The 16,638-nt window shown below is 57.5% G+C and overlaps 1 protein-coding gene across 1 annotated transcript; it reads right to left on the bottom strand.

Annotated features, from left to right (window-relative positions):
• Positions 1-3,394: 3,394 nt before the first annotated feature.
• Positions 3,395-16,334, bottom strand: EFNB1 (ephrin B1). The gene is made up of 5 exons (XM_046673800.1): positions 15,440-16,334; positions 6,649-6,926; positions 5,738-5,830; positions 5,402-5,530; positions 3,395-5,243 (listed from the first exon to the last, which is right to left on the bottom strand). The coding sequence occupies exons 1-5, from the start codon at positions 15,565-15,567 to the stop codon at positions 4,831-4,833; spliced, it is 1,041 nt and encodes a 346-aa protein (XP_046529756.1). The 5' UTR covers positions 15,568-16,334; the 3' UTR covers positions 3,395-4,830.
• Positions 16,335-16,638: the final 304 nt, after the last annotated feature.

The raw sequence follows: 16,638 nt of genomic DNA on the forward strand, positions 1-16,638 counted from the left end.
TCGAACTGCCCACTCCACACCTCATGGGAAAAGCAACAGCTACCATTTATTGGTGCTTACTACATGCCAGGCATTCAACATCTGTTAGAAAAAAAAAAATGGATGAATGAATGTGTGAAAGGCTAACTTTAGAACAGAAGTTTTTAATCTATGTATCCTCCATTTTGCCTCTCACATTCCCACGACCTGTCACCACAGAAGCACAGTTAAGAGCTAGCCAGGTGCACAAAGGCCTTTCTAGAACGTGAAGTCTCTGGGAGCAGGGACCTTGTCTATCCTGTTCTTCACTGTACCCTCGTGCCTGGACCACTGACTGGCATACAGTAGGTGCTCAGTAAATATTTTCTGAATAGATGAAGAATCCTAGTCCCACTCCTCATTACCCAGACAGGGGCATTGAGGCCCAAAGAAGCAGGGACCTCTGTACCCCTGGTCAATAAGAGAATCACATTAGAGCTGGGACAGGCCCTCAGCCTCCAGCTCCTCAGCCCTGGCTCTCTGCCTTGTATCAAAGGGCCCCGGAGCAAACTCCTCCCACCCTCCCATATCCCTTCACACATTCCTTATTTCCCCCACCCCCAGCTTTCCCTCTTTCCTTTCTCTTTGCCAGCTGGATAATTAACCATTGGAAACAGAACCTATAATTACTGTCTCCCCCATGCCCTTAAATTGCTTTCAGTTTGGGCTCCATGACCCCTGTCCTGAGTGGGGGCTGGTCTCCTCCTCAGCAGCCTCCCAAAGGGGGAGCCAACCTAACAAGCACCAGCTGGGGCCCCAGCCCCCCAGATCCGATGGCCAGCTGTACAGGAGGCTGGCAGCAGATGGGTGAGGGGGGTCCCCAGGCAAGCTGGGGCTGACTCAGCTGGGGTGTCAGTGGGACTGTGACGTGCCCGGGCAGGACAGGAGGCCAGGCAGGCAGGCAGGCGGGCCGGATTTCCGAGAGTGATTGATGCCAGGTGGCCAAAGCGCCGCTTGCTCAGCAGGACCCAACCTAGGACGGTTCCAGTCGGGCCTGGGTCTCTCTTTGGGCTCTTCAGCCCACTGTCATGCCCCTGCCTGGAGCTGCCAAGCCATCCACGTCCCTGGTGCCTCAGGGAGGCCTCCTGGGAGCTTAAAATGGACCAGTGCAATAAAGTCACAAGAGCCCTGGCCTTCCAGCTCCATAAGGCCTGTCCCTTCAGGTGAACTGAGGTCTGGTTAGCACCTGCTCAGCTTGGCTTCATTGGTGATCTGGGCTCAGCCTGCGGAGGAAGCCAGGCAGCCCCACCCTCACCTGGGAAGCATCCTCTATCCCTGACTCACCAGGAGCTTGGGCCCAGCTGGGACAGGAAGGAGAGCTGAGGGTGGAGCCGGTCTGGGGACCTATCACAGAAGGCTCCCACCTCCTGCCTCCAGCAAGCTAAGCTTGGTCCCTCCCTGACCCACACAGATGGGAAGGGAACGGTGGGGAGGGCTCCTGTTCTTAAAGATCCCCAAGGAAGCATGCTTGCTCGGTCTCACCAGAGGCGGGGCAAGGAGCAGGGGAGGGAGGCAAACGAGAATCACCCTCAAGGAACTTCTATTTACTCATGGTGTAGTAAAAGGCCTGGGCTTGAATCCTAGTGCTTTGATGTGTGTTCTTGGGCAAGTCACTGCCCCTCGTAGGGTCTCAGTTTCCTCATTTCAAATATGAGGCAAGTAATTCCCCCCCCTTCCACCCTCACAGAGCAGCTTATGACATCAATGAGATAATGTGTGCAAAAGTGTTTGAAAAAAGTGGCAGGCACTGTCCAGGTAAAGAACACTTTGCCACAAGGAGCTACTGAGCACCACTGTGTGGCCGGCACAGCATAGGCACTGAGTTCAAACCAGCACCAGCCACAGTGCCCGGGCCAGGAAAGTGGGAACAGTCAGTCACAAACCTTCTGGGCTGTCCAATACTTTCCTTTACTTTCTCCCACAGATTTTACTTCACACTCCCACAGCTACTCCCAAGGGGCCCCCAGGAACTCAATCTCCCAGCAGTAGGGTGAGGACCACCCAAGGACATTCAGTTGGAGAAGTGTGGGAAGGGCGCATCCAACCCGGGTCAGGCTCCACCCCAGTTAAGAGACATCAATCTGGCCTGAACCAGCCCTGGTTAGAGACCCCCAGCCCAGGGAGGGGGAGGGCACTCTGGGCAGGCAGTCAAGCAAGCAGAGGCCCCATCTGATCCAGGCACTTCCTTTGGTTAATGAGAAACCAAATAAACAGCCTCTGCCCCAGCTGGCTCCGGGAGCGAGCACCACAGCCGGGCCCAGCCCTGCTCCAGCCCAGCCTCCCTTCCCTCCCCTGCAGATCCTGTGGCTCTCCTCCCCCTCCCTTCTCCATGCGCTTCCCACTTCCCTCAGAACCATGCCTGCTCCTTGGCTGGTTTGCTGGGACTTCCTGCTCTGGATCACTAACTAACCCTCCCCTTCCTTCCTCCTCCTCCTCCTTTCCTCCAGTGCCTTCTTACCCATTTTTAGCTGCTGGGATCTCACTTGTCCTCCTCTCCTGACATCTGCCTTAGCCATCTCCACAGGGAGTGCCCCCCACAAGACCTGCAGGCTGCTCCAGGCTGGAGCAGGAAGGCCCCTGGCCCTGCCAATCTGTGTCTCTGCTGTGGGATTAAGGCCAAATCCCCCTCAGGGCCCTCACCATCCTCTCTGACCCGAGCAAGTTACTCATCAGCCTGTGGGAAGGAGAGTGGGTGCTCAGGGCTGCTCTAGCTTGAGGGTTTCAACTACCAGCAAGCCCCCAAGTATGCTCTGGTGTGCCCCAGCTCTGAAGACAGGAGAAGGAAGATTCTTCTGGCTAAGAAGTGAACTGGGCAGCCTGAAGCAGCCCCAGCACCCAGTGGGCCGCAACTGAGGCCCACCTCTTGGGAAGTTACTTCTATCCAGCTCCAGGTGTCTTTAGGCAGGGCAGGGCTGGGCCTGCCAGCAGGTCCCAGACCTAGCTCCAGCCAGGTGGTGGCAGTACCTGAAGACACACCCAGGTCCCCATGGGAACACCCCCTCCCCCATCAACCCTCTCTAGCTGAGCCTAGTGCCAGACTGGGCAGATGCACATGGCCTATGCCACAGAGGTGACAGGATAGAGAGGAGGAAATGGTCACAGGCTCCAGCAGCAGAAGGCGGCAGAGAAATTTGGGGGGAGAGCAGGAGGGGCATAGGGCACTTAAAACATCTTGCGCCACAAGGACAGCCGCCCTCTTGCCATACCTGCCCGGACCGCCAGTGTTTTGTGCACAGGAAATCTTTCACACACACACACACATTCTCTCACACTGACATACTCACTCATACACGCACACCTCATTCCCCAACATCACGACACCATTTTACACCCATTTCTCCATGTGGTTAATTTTTTTTTAGTTCTCATTTTTTCTAAGAAAAAGGCAACAAGAAAATAATTCAGAGTTTATACAAAACATCTTTACATTATTTTTTCCAAAAAGACTAGTATTTACACAAATGGCAACAGAAACAAAAACAAAAAACCCTTCCGACTGCCACCTGGAAGGGGCTGGCTGTTCCGCTCCCTCTCCCACCTGGCACTGGGGTGGGCAGCTGGCCAGGAGGCAGTGTGGATGGTGTAAGGCCCGGCTCCTTCCATGGCCACTCTGGGAGCGCCTGCAAGGCGCACTCAAGTGGCAGTCTGTTAGCAGCCGTGCTGGCAAGGAGCCGGGGTCAAAGTGCACGGCGTGCTGGCCCAGCCCTGGGCAGCCTCTTCCTCTTTCCAGGCCCCAGCCCAAGATTGGGGGACCAGCAGGAGCTGGGTTGGGGGGGCACCCACCTGTGCCAGAGCCCAGAAAAGGAGCAGGCCACCTGGCCTTATACCCGCTTAGGTCTCTGCCCTGGGCCTCTGTTTCCCCACCAGGCCAAAGGATGCCAAAGGTGGGGAGAGAACAGGGCAGGGGGGGAGGGGGGAACTCCCAGCTCTGCAAGGCAAATAGCCACCTGGGCACCTTACCTCCCTCCACCCCCCATGAGGTCATCTGCCTGCAGCAGCTCTCCTGTTCCCCAGGCAACAGCCAATTAAGACGTTAATTACCGTGAGAGTGAGGGAGGCAGGAGATGCCCAAGAATCCCACAAGGAAGGGATTTTTTTTTTTTTTTTTTTGGTGGAAGGGTGGCAGCCACTACCAAATTGCCAAGATCAGCTTTGTAGAAGGAGGGTTGGGAAGGGAAGGTGAGATGCCTTGCCCAATGGCACTCTCATCTTCCCTCATGGGCAAGAACAGCCCTAGCCTGGCCCCCACCAGCAAATAATAAGGAGTTTATAAAAGAAATGCCATCCTATGTTTCCCGGCTGGCCACATCTTGCCCCAGGCCCCTTATACCGGGCTGGGCCAGGCTCAGAAAGCCTGGGGAGGGGCTGCCTCTTTTTACATTTTTCCATTTTTCTTCAAAAAACAGATGAAAATGAGTTGACAGCTAAAAAATGAACACAAAAACATTAAAAACAGTGATGATAGCGGACGAGCAGTCCTGGGAAGGGAAAAGGGAGTGGGGGGGGCAGGACCAGGGGGGCATCTCCCTGTCTGCTGTCCATCAACGTCCAACCCTGCCCTCCAAGAAAGGGTGCCCCCACAGAGCCCAGAGGCCTGGCCAGAGGGGGAAGGCACAAGAGCGTGGGGGCTGGGGGCACAAGCACCCCCCTCCGAAGCCCAGGGGGCAGGGCAAAAGGGGAATTATAAAAGCCAAGAAACTACAAAACTAAATACAAAGGTGGGCACAGCTGGCAAGGAGAGGGGCATGGGGGAGAAAGGAGAGGTGCAGTCCCGGCCGACTGTCCCTCAGGGCCTGAGGCCACGCCGGGCTCTCAGACCTTGTAGTAGATGTTCGCTGGGCTCTGGGGTGGCATCTCCTGGACGATGTAGACGGGGTGCCCGTAGTCCCCACTCACCTTCTCATAGTGGGGGCAGTAGTTGTTCTCTGTAGTCCGTAAGGGGATGATGATGTCACTGGGCTCGGTGCCCGCCGTGCCACTGCCCCCCTTGGGACTGGCCAGGGTACTGAGCGAGAGGGCAGGTGCCCGTTGCTGCGTGTGCTTGCGGTGCCGCTTGCGCAGCTTGAGTAGCAGAACCGTCAGGAAGATGATGATGAGCAGGAAGATGACACAGCCAGCACCAACGGCCGCGAACAATGCCACCTTGGAGTTGAAGAAGCTGTCAGGGTCCCCACTGCCGCCTCCGCTCGCATCTGGGCCACTTTTCTCTTCTTGGTTCACGGTCTCTGAGTAAGGGGAAGGGAGGATAGGAACGTCAGCCAGGGTTCGCAAGGACACATGGTTGATCTCAGGCTGGGCCCTGTCCCGCCTTTCTTCAAACATAGGGCCTGAAAGGGCAGCCGAGGAATGGCTTCTGCCCTCTGGGAGACACCTATACACTCACCATGCTTGCCATCAGAGTCACCCAGGGAGCCCCGACTGCCAGGGGCCTGCGTGGCCATCTTGATAGTGTTGTCTGCCTCCTTGCTGGGCCGGCTGGTAGTCAGCTGCTCAGGTGTCACAGCATTGGGGTCTGGGGGTGGGGAAAGGACAGGTGAGGGGGAAGGACCCCACCAGCATAGGTGCCTCGATCATCTAGTGTGGGCCAAGAATGGCCTGTATACCAGACCTCAGATACTCTAACCCTAGCGCCCCCTCCCCTATTCCCAACACATCCACATCCAGTCAGGAACATCTGTGGTAAAGGCCTAACTGGGGAGCCTTCAGTCTGGGCACTCACCTTGCCCAACCTTCATGACGATCTTCATGGTGCGTGTACGGCACACACCTCCCTCCCGGTTCTCCAGTCCCTCCAGGCTCCCATTGGATGTAGCTGCAACAAGAGGCCAGAGAAGTCAGGAGGAGAGAAAGGTCTGCGCGCATTACCCAGAAACCCTAGTGCTGCCTTAGCCCATAAGGACAGAACTGGGAGTTGGGGAGTGGCAGGTAGCTCTCACCTACCTGTGAACCTTTCTACTTCTATCCTTCCCACTAGGATTAGAAGAGCCAGACCAGCTCAGCCTGCGCCAAGAACTGGCCCCTCCCCCAAGAGCAGTGCTCCTCTATCATGACGAGGCCTTGGCCCTCCTTTCTCCGTGGACACTGAGATGTGTGTTCTCATTGGGCAATGTTGCTCAGAGGCAAAGCAATTAGAACCGGCATCGTGTGGGAGGCTTCTGCACAGACTAGAAGTGCACGGAGAAGGAATCCTGGATTTGGGGTCAGGAAAACTGGCTTGGAGTGCCAGTCCTATCTGTAACTCCCTGTGTGATCTAGGGCTAGAAGCCCCTTCCCCTCTCGGGGCCACAATTTCCTGTGAAGAGAAAGGCTGAACAGCTGGCCGATCCCAAAGGGTTCTGCCAACTCTGCCATTCCCAAGATTAGATCGTAGGTAGGCAAAGAAAATAAGAGAGAGTGGACCACAAATTGGAGTCCTCTGCCACCAAACTCCTAGATCCAAGGCGAGCTGGCAGCAGGCCCCCTGGTGAAGGTTGGGGCCAGAATTCCAAGGCCAGGCTGGAAGGAGTGCATGCCAGTCTTCAAAGGGGACCAGACCAGGCAGGTCCTTAACTGTGTGCAATCTCTTCGCGTTACTTAGAAGCTCCTACTGCTACATGATGGGAGAGAACCACAAGACAGCCAGGAACTCACAGGTAATGTAGTAATCATGGTGCTTCTTGAACTCCAGGCCCATGTAGTTGGGGCTGAACTCCTGGAACTTGATGGTAAAGCGGATTTCCTGCTCTGGCCTATTGCAGGTGACCAGCACGTTGGGGTCGAGCACAGTGCTGCAGGCAGCTGCCTGCTCAGGCCGCACCAGGTATAGCTTGTAGTACTCGTAGGGCCGCCCTGCTTCTGCTCGGGGACAGATGATGTCCAGCTTGTCTCCAATCTTTGGGTAGATCACCAGGCCCTTCCCACTCAGGAACCTGCCCAGAAGGGAAGAAATGGTCAGCTTGAGGGTTGGGGGTCCCGGGCCATCCCCAGAACCAGGGGAGTGGGCAGTGAGGGCCAGGCTGGGCATACTGGGTGGAGATGGCTTCTGTCCTTCCTCCATCCTCAGGCTAGGGGTGGGAGAAAGAACCACACTGCCAGCAGGGTGTGGAAGGGGTGGCCCATGGGCAAGGCTGTCAGGATTTGAGCACTTGGCAGGGTGGGGCACTGCCTAGCTGGGGGAGTCCTTTGTCCTAATGTGGCATTTCCGCAGGGGGCTGACGTGGCTAATGGGCTGGGTACCAAGGTGTCAGGGCCAGGCTGCCTGGAGGTGGCAGCCCTGTCCTCCTCCCACCCCCATCATACTCACATTCTTTCATAGCCACTGCTACCACCTCCCCTGCACACAGACGCACATACACACACACATAACAAACCCACACATGCCTTGGCCACCACCCCAGCGGCTCCTAGCCAACGGCTGGGGGAGCTCAACCTGTCTGGGACCCATGCCTTCTCCCTGATCCTTGCTAATCTTGGGCATGATGGCGAGATACGAACAGGCATCGCCTGGAGCCAAGGGATAATCGGCACAGTCTCTGGCCAGGTGCAGCTCCACACAGCTCTCCCCACTCCCATTGCCCGGTGTCCTACTGGGACCCATCCCACTCCCATAATGCAAGAGCCTGAGTCCCCAAATGTGACCAGTCTCCCTCCTAAGAAGAACAGTGTGAGGGGAGAAAGGGCCTAAGCAGGGACAACAGATCATATAAGATAGGACCCCAAGAACCTCGTTCATCAGCGTTCTAATCCCCCTATCTCCACAATGCCTTTGCTCCAGATCCTGAGAGGAGACGCACAAATGCCTTCTGAGCCGGAAGGCCAGGCACTGGGGAATAGCAGGGGGAGGGTAGCTACCCAGGGCTACCTATTCATATCACTCTGTCCTTGCCCAAGCATACAGTAAGAAAGTGGTGCTCACTTGGCCATTTCTGAGCCTGGGCAGGCTGGAGATGGGAGCAACACAGTACTATGTAGGAGAAAGAAGACAGGCTTTGGAATCAGACAGACATGGTCCTTACTAGCTCTGCGACCTTGGATGAGCTACCTGATACCCCTGAGCTTCAGTTGCCGCACTTATAAACTGAGGGTGGTAAAAGCCCCATCTCCTGGGGCTATGGAGGGGAGACCCGATGGCGTATGTAGAGCACCTAGCGTACAGTAGGCATTCAACATGTTTGACTCCTGCTTAAAAACAGTCTAGTCTGCCAAGAGGCAGGAGGCCAGGTACTAACACCAAGTACTTATGAGTCCAGTCTTGCTTCTTGGGCGGGGGAAATAGTAAGAGAAGAAATGGCCCCATCCTCAAGGACTTTACTGTCTGGTATGGGTTATAAAAGTAAATGGCCCACACTCTAGCAATAGACAGCACCAGGCTAACTATAGGTTATGTGTGAGGATGATGGTTCAAGAGGCAAGGGCTGGAGGCAGTGAGAGGAAGGAGACAGCTCATCTGACAGGGTGGTCAGAGATGGCTGCACAGAAAGAGTGGGATGAAAGTGGCTCCTGAGTGAGGAATAAGAAGTCAACATACAGCAAGAGTGGACAGCAGTGGCTGGGACACAAAACCCAGGGCCGTGATTACCCTAGCGATTGGCAGAGAGGAGCAGAAGAAGAGGTGGCAGAGCTCAGCTGGGGCCAGACTGAAAGGCCTTGAGGGTCAACACACAGTGTGCGTTTTATCCTGTTGGGGAGAGACCTTCTAGCAGGAAGGACAATGAAGGGCTGAAGGCAGTGCTTCAAGAAAATGAAGCTGATAGTGGAGGAGTGAGCTTCTACTTCCTGAGGGCCTATTCCGCAGTGGGGACTACAAGCCACGAGGGCGTGCTGGGAGCTCAGTGTCCTCACCTAAGGAAGGGAAATGAGACCCAAGGAGGTGAGAAGAGAAACTAGACCAAGTAGATGAAGTAGATGAAGAAAAGCAGTCTTCCCTCCATGTCGAGTGAGGCGCTACCAACCCGGGCCCTGCCATCTTGCTGTGCAGGAGGGTACAAGTCACAGTGAGAAGGTCTCCACCTTGGTACCAAACTTTACCGCACTGCAGAGGGCCAGAAAGGAAGCAGGCATGGGATGGTGGTCCACACAAACACTTGAGAGGGAATGCCCCCACCCCACGTACCACAAAAAGCTGAAAGTTTTCACCAAAGCTTCTGTAATTCCCAAGGCATGTTTCCCTTTCTAATCCTCACACTGGTTCCATCCAGGCAGCAGGATTAGAGAACTTCTAACATCTTAGAGCCAGAAGGAACTTTCAAGACTCACGGAGTCCAGGCCCCCCATGTGAGGGAACGGGTGATCAGATGAATGCTCCCATTGAAGAGAGGTGCTCAAAGCAACTCAAAGAGCCCAAACCCACCCAAGATGTTAACCCCTAGCTGAATCCTTGTACAGCTGCACCTCAACAAGACCCTGCCCGGAGGGGACAGCAGCTTCACAGAAAGCATGCAAAGGGGTACAGGCCAGCTCACCTTTCTAACCACTTGGCCCTGGCTTACTCACCAGGGAGTCTTGTCTGCCCTAAGCACAGTCTCCCATCATCACTCAGGCTCTGGAGCCCTGGAATTAGAATACAGGGCTTCTAGCTACTCCATATTCTACCTTAAACCTAGAGACATCGAGGAAACAGACGTCTACATAGAGGGTAGGGGAGGAAGAAGAAAAGAAGACTATTGCCCCCAACACCCCTCAGACTCTCTTCAACCTCAGTGAAGACTTCATAAATATTCATAAGTTCATTTGCATAGCAGCTGGCAGAGGGAAACTTACCTTCTCCCAAAGTACAGAAGGGAGAGTAGCCTGCTGAGACCTGCCTTCCCTGACCCTGACCCCATAATGGTGCTTTCTCAGTGTCTTCCCCACCACTGGGAAAACCGCTTCTTGGCCTGTGAGAAGCCCAAGAAAGTGGCAAGGGGCCACAAGGGGTGAACGTGGAGCCAGGGAGAATGAAGCCCAAAGCCAGGTACAACACTAGTCATACTGTACAGGGGGGCCCCTGCAGGTCTCCCCTCATTCACCAGGTCAGGAGTAGGGGCAGGAGAGGAGGTGGGAGAGATTGTCCCCGAGTTAAACTAAACTCTTTATCCCCCAGTTTTCAAAAACTACTACTCCCCACATTATCAAGTCCAGCTTTCCCGCCTGGGGCCACCCCCAGACAAAGCCCTTTTCTGGAAAATAAGGGGATTGACATGGCCCAGCAGGAAGCCTGAAGCAGGTCGCCATGGTAACCCCTGAGGCCTTCCCTCCTTAGCCTCTGATAGCCCCCGGGACCCCAGGGAGCCACCCCAGGGAGTAAAAGGACTTGGGGGAGGCAGCCTGGGCATTGTAGCTCCTGTCTTGCGGCCCACTTCTTCCCTTCCACCCTAGCCCAAGTCTCTCCCTCAGCCTTCCTACTGCGAAGTATCACCCCGACTACTAAAAAGAATCCCGGGTTAGAAGCCTGAGGGCCTGGGGCAGCAGTCTCCAAGGTCCTGGACTGGTCAGAGGCCAACTGCCCCCTGCTCCTTCTATCCAGCTGAGCCCCTCTCCACTCATACACACTCAGTCTACAGCGGGGAGAGCTTGCAGCTGTGGGGGTCGTACCCAGAAAGCTGCCCACACTTGACCAGGTCTATACTTCCTTTCTTCTCACCCTTCCCGCAGGGCCTAGGAACTTGTGGTCAGAGAGTGGCCAAAGGGACAGCCTGGTCCCAGGCCATGCCAGTCCAAGTTTGGTAGAAGACTCTAGCCACACCCTTGATTCGGTGACCCCAGCACCACTGTGCCTGCACCCCCAAGGTGGCAGGACCAATGGAGGACAGACCCCAAGCCGGAGCTCAAGTCTGCTCTCATCCCAGCAAGGGTGGGGAGCCCCCAAATTAAAGGCTCCTCTTTCACTCCCCCAGCTCCACCCAGCCCCCGAGGCAGCAGGAGCAGGCCTGGCATGTCCCAGCAGTGCCCGCCCAGGCGTGGGTGGGCAGGAACAGCAGCTGGGTCCTGGCACACACACACTACTGTCGGAGGCAGGGAAGCCAGGAGAGTCCCAGAGGAAGTCACCCTCTCCACCTACTCTGAACTATGCCCTCCTCTCTGCCCCACCTGGCCAACGCTAGGGTACACTGGAGACTTAACACTCCCTTCCTCATTGCCTGCTTTCTGTGGGTTCCCTGAGAGGAAGTGAGATTCTCGGCCCAGAGAGGAAGCAAAGGTGCTGTTGAGAGCTCAGGAAGGAGAATGCCAGGCAGCGAGTTGGCTGCCTCTAGTTTAGGTCACCTGAACAGGCTGCCCTCAGAGGTAGGTCTAGCAAAGTCAAATGGGGAAGCCAAAGCACTGCTTATCCCACACAAGCAGGGCCTGAGTCACGCGGACAGATGCACGCACACCTGTGAGGTGAGAGGGGACCCTAGGGGTAGGGAGCTAGCGCCTCTTCCAGAACCCCACCTCGAATTCCTGTCTCTCCTAGATTCCAAGGCAGCAGGATGGTGTGGAAAGAATGGCACATAGCACAACTCTACCCCCTACGAGCGGACTGACTTTAGACAAGTCACTTCCCTTTTCTGGTAAGTAGGGGTGATTCCTACTCCCCAGGCCTGTTGGGAACATCCAACTGACTCACATACGAGGACCCTTTGTAAGCAGCCAGGTGCTGCCTGACTGTTAGCACACCAAGCACAGTACCATTGAGAAGTAAGAAGCTGAAGGAGCTTACACTCCTGGCTGCTAGCACCCCACCCAAAATGACTACCATGAAAACACACCCGGGAGGGGCTGCAACGGTGCACAGGGCAAGGAACCCAGAACCCCCACCTCAGCTACCCTAACAATCACAGAGTGGACCCTTCCCGAAACCTCGTGTTCCCTCCACAACCAGCAGCCTCCTGGCTGGCCCACCCTCTCCATAGTCCCAACTCCAGCAAACAGTGGTACACAGTAGTATCCAGAGCCCACCTATCCCCATCTACCTGACATGGTGCGGCAGTGGAAGGCCTCAGGGGAGAAAGGGAAACCTCAATTCAGCCCACACCTCAGCCCCACAGGCCCTTCTTACCCTGGCCTGGCTGCCTGGGGTAGGGATGGGGAGGAAGGCAAACAGAGAACTTTAGGAGCTGCTGGGTTCCCATCACTCTCAGGCCCCCACCTGTGGCCAATCAGCCACAGAGTAGAAGAGGTCAGGTCCCTAGCCACCCCAGAAAGGGGCCCCCTGAGCTGGCCTCCCCAGGACTGTGAGCTGGAACAGCTGTGAGGGGGCTGGGGCCGACACTTTGGCTTGTAGCAGGCAAGCCTGGGTTGGGGTCTGCAGCTGCCCCCACCCATGCTGGATGGAGTCAAGGGTCCTGGATGCCAAGCTGAACCCCCCACCCCCACCCCCTTGTAGGGAAGGTGTAATGTGATCTCAGGCACATTCCCACTCCCTGGAGGTGGGGGAACCTGAGTGGGGGGCAGGAAGGGGTCAGAACGGGACTGAGAGACTGAACTGCAGCAGCTGGACTTGGCTGAGGCCTCAAGTGTGAGGCCTGCCGGCTGCCCCAAGCTCTCAGGGGAAGAGGCTGGGGGAGGGGGCCACCCTGGGACCTTCCCTCACAGCCTCTGACCCAAGCACACGCACACGCTCTAGTTCCTCGCAACCTCTAGTGGGACCAAACCTACATCCCCACCCTGCGCTCATCAGGGCGAATCTGACAAGAGGGGCCAAGGAGGCAGTCCTTTGCCATCCAGGGACTACCACCCTAGAAGGCCCCAGCACCAATGTGGGAAAGAGGCTGGGAGTCTTGAGCTGGCCCTTCCAGCTCCCCTCTCATGGTCAGGGCTGGGGCTGCGTGCACCCTGGAACCTGGAAACATACCTCCAGCCTCACCACTTCTTTATTTTGATTTTTTTCCCAAGGAGGAAGCAATTAAGCAGGGTTTATAGGTACTGGGAGATTTTGGGGAGGGATGGGGGGTTGCCGACTCCTGACAGGGCTGAGGAGAGAGACCAAAAGCCAGGAGGAAGAGAGGAGGGAAGAGAGAAAATGAGCCTGTGAGGGAGAGCACGGGCATGTGCGAGAAACAAAAGGACTTGAGAAAAAGAGGCAGAGAGTGACTAAGAGTGAGAGGGAGTGTGAGAAAGAGGGAGAGCAGGCGAGCCTAGCCTGAGAGGGGAGGTGAGCGTGGCTCACAGAGGGTGTGAGAGGGCAAACCGGCATGGACCTGAGAGGGAGAACTCAGGCAGGAGGCAAAGAGGGAGAGACAGACAGAGAGAGACTATTTATTTGAAAGGCCGTGGCAGCCTGAGGGTTGGGCCCGGTGGCAGAGGCAGCCCCCAGAGCTCTAGAGCAGCCCCCAGAGCTCTAGTCGAGCTATGGGCAGTACCTTCCTCCTGTCCTCCTGCCCCCACCCCAACACATGCAGACAGCGGCTGCATTCCAGACCCCTGAGCATAGATGGAACTCGGGGGGGGGGGGGGGGGGGAAGCAGGGGCACCAGGATCAGTCCCGGCCATTCCCAGGATCTGCTCAATTATAGAATGGAATTCGTGCAGGTCCTACTGAGTCCTCAGGCGCTCTGCCCCTGCCCCCCCACCTCACCCCTGCCCCAGAATGCCTGCCCTCAGCTTGAAGTGGATGGAGTGGGGGCAGACCTCAAAAGCCTGTAAACCGGTCCAGAGCACTAAAGCCTCAAAACACAAAAAGAGGGAAGCTCAGAGAGATCTTGTTTCTCCCAGCTCCCCCCAACCACCACCAACTCTGCAGGAGGGCTCCTTTCCAGCTGTGGAGCTGTATGCTATCTCTGGTTAGAGACCCGAGAGAGCAATTAGGTCACTCCCATGAGCCCCTATGATGGGCTACCCTGGGCGGATTTCAGCTCTCCTAGCTCAAGAGAGAGCATTTCCAACCTCCACCCTTACAGGGGGGAACAGGGCATTTCACAACCTTGTCCCCTGGGCTGAGCAGCCCATGGCCCCCAGACCATTTTGAGTTCCTGCTCTTAGGATAACGCTGCACCCAGTTTGGCTTCTGGGCAAGGGAGAAATTCCTGTCAATCCCCTTCCTTGTTGTGAGGCAGAGCCCTCTACTCTGACCCTGGTTTAGCCATCCCACCCACCAGTAAATAGGACTCTACCTTAACCCAAGGAGAAAAGAACTAAAGAAGCCACCTTCTCCCACTCCAGGGCGGAGAGTTGCAGGGGCCCTGGAACCTAAGAGGCCAAGGTAGGCAGGAGCCTGGGAAGTTAACGGGGAGCCCAGGAGAGTGGACAGGAAGAGATTCCAGATACAGGAATCAGACAGCACAGACAGGGCAGGCCGAGGCCCCCCAGTTTCCCAGTAAGTGGGGGTGTCTGCACACTGCTGGGACCTCCAGAAAACAGGAAGGAAGAGCAATTTTGACTCTGGGTTCCAACAGGAGTTCTGGATGCCAAAAGAGAAAAAGGTCTGGAGGTTACCACACAGCCCCAGAGGCTCCCCACTAACAGCCCAGAAACCACTGAGCCACCGCCCTGAAAGGTGTGTGTGTTGTTTGGGGAGGGGGGGGGCATTGTGAAAGGAAAGGAGGAGGAAGAAAAGAAAGGATCTCCTCTACATAGCTGCCTCCCCAACCCCTTGGGGAAAGCTAAGCATATTTCCCCAGTCTGAGGGACATAGGGTGGGGGCCAACAGGACTCGCCTGGGCAGGAATCCTTCGCCCCCCAACCACCTCCCTCGCTGGCTCGGCCGCCACTCCCCGCTGGAGCCGGCCCTCGAAGCTCTGACGCCGGCTCCATTGGACCCCCGACGGGCGCTGGATGGAGCCCCCCCCCCCGCCCCCGACACACACACACAAACCCCTCTCCCACTCCGCCCCTCTCCACCCGCCGCCTTTGTGAGCCTGGGAGCGGCGCCCGCCCTTCCACGGCCCCGGCAGGGAGAAAAAGGGGGGCTAAAAGAGACAGCAAAGCGAAAAGCTAGGGAGGCAAACAGGGAAGAAAGAAAAATGAAAATGGGAGAAGCCCGAATGGGGATACAGGCGCTGCCACCCGCCCCAAGTGCGGGGTCCCGCGCCGCGATCCCTTCACAGCAAAACAAACGAGGAACCTGTGTTCCGGCCTCGTCCCCCGCCCCGGTCAAGCTCGCCCCCCGAGAGAGGCCCTTGGCCAAAACCGCCACGTTCCCAGGGGCCCGAGAGGGGGCTGTGTTCTCTCCCCCACCCAGCTCTCTAGTGCGCTCTCGAGCGCCCGGACTCCCAGCTCCGCCTGGCGCGACCACTTTGACTTGATCCGGGACTTGCGGAGCAGAGGGCCGGGAAGCCGAGGGGTCACAACCCAGCCAAGTGCCCCCACCCCACCCCGCCGCACCCTGCCCCGCCCGCCCACAGGAAAACACACTCAAAAAAGCCAGAGACAAAATGGGGCGCTGCTTCTCCTCCGAACACCTCTCCACACTTACTCGGGGACGCGCGGCCTCACCCCGAAAGGAGTGCCTCCCACCCCCAGGGGACCAAGCTGATAAGTTACTCACTTGGGGTTGAGGGAGCTCCAAGACACGGGCTCCAGGTTCTTGGCCAGTGGCGTGGCGAGCCGGCACAGCGCCAACACGACCATCGCCACAAGCCACTTGCCGAGCCAACGCTGCCCAGGCCGAGCCATCTTCCCGGGGGCAGGCTGCACTTCAGGATCCCCTGGTGCCTCCTCAGCAAAGCACGCGTCGCCTGCCCGTGCCGCGCTGCGCTCCGAACCGCTCAGGCGCCCATCCTCCGCAGCCGCCGGCCTTGAAGTGCTCCCCTCCCGCCGGCTTCGGTGTCGCTCTTCTCCGTCCGGCGGGCCAGGAGGACTCACTGGACAGCCGCCCCCAACCCGGGCATGGGCTTCGGCCTCCGAGGGCTCTCTCCCCTGGCCTCTGTGCCGCACAAGGCACGACGGGGGCTCTGCGCCCCCGGGTGATCCCGCCTGATTCCGCTCGGCTCCCCGAGACTGTTCGAGACTGCGCGCCCTCTGCCCAACGGGGTCTCCCCGCTGAGAACTCGGTAGCCGCCCCAACGCCTCGACCGTCCCGGGATCGGCGTCCCTCGGGAGAAGTGGGAGTCTCCCCACAACACGAGCTCGGTCTGGGGGCTCCCGACTGGGTCGCCCTGGCACGAGATCCGTTCCTCCAGGCCACACTGGGACTCCGGGCTGCGCGCCCCCGACAGCTTCCACTTCAGCGCGGGCCCCGCTCAGTGCACTTAGAAGAGCGGGGAGACGCTGCCGAGCGAGCCAGTCCCATCAGTTTGCGCCGCTGAAGCTTCAGCCAGGTAGCCCGGCAGCCCAGTCGCCGAGTCCTAGCTCCCCGGCGACTGCGCCCGAGGGTCTGCGGCCAGCGCGAGCCTCACACACCTCCCACTGCTGTCCAGCGCGCATAGACTCCCTCTGCGACCGCGGAGCTGTCTACTCCCCTGCTCAGGCGAACGCAAGGCCAACCCTACTCCTCTTAGCCAATAGCAAGCTCCGTCACGGGGTCCTTGCCCCGTTCCACGCCCCCAGAAGAGGAAGGGGGCGGGGTTTCAGGGAGCTCTTAAGGACGCCGCGCTCGCGATGGCACCAATCTGAGTGTGCGGCTCGTGCGGTTAGGGCTGGGTCCCGCCTAGTCCTGTTCTCAGAGCGCTCAGCCCGTGGGAAGTTGGCGCTGTTCTAGAGCTGTCGGCCTGCTCTCCTCCCCGCGCGCCTTGTCGTCACACTTGC

This window comes from Equus quagga, chromosome 10 (assembly GCF_021613505.1).
Source record: "Equus quagga isolate Etosha38 chromosome 10, UCLA_HA_Equagga_1.0, whole genome shotgun sequence".
Lineage (NCBI taxonomy): Eukaryota > Metazoa > Chordata > Mammalia > Perissodactyla > Equidae > Equus > Equus quagga.

Bases quoted from the DNA above. Each gene is read 5' to 3' on its own strand.
- EFNB1 (XM_046673800.1), bottom strand. From the start codon at position 15,567: ATGGCTCGGCCTGGGCAGCGTTGGCTCGGCAAGTGGCTTGTGGCGATG. The intron at 5,831-6,648 runs GTGAGTTCCTGG...CTCTTGTTGCAG, and splicing joins CCATGATTACTACATTACCT to CTACATCCAATGGGAGCCTG. The intron at 5,244-5,401 runs GTGAGTGTATAG...CCCCTTACTCAG, and splicing joins TGACTCTGATGGCAAGCATG to AGACCGTGAACCAAGAAGAG.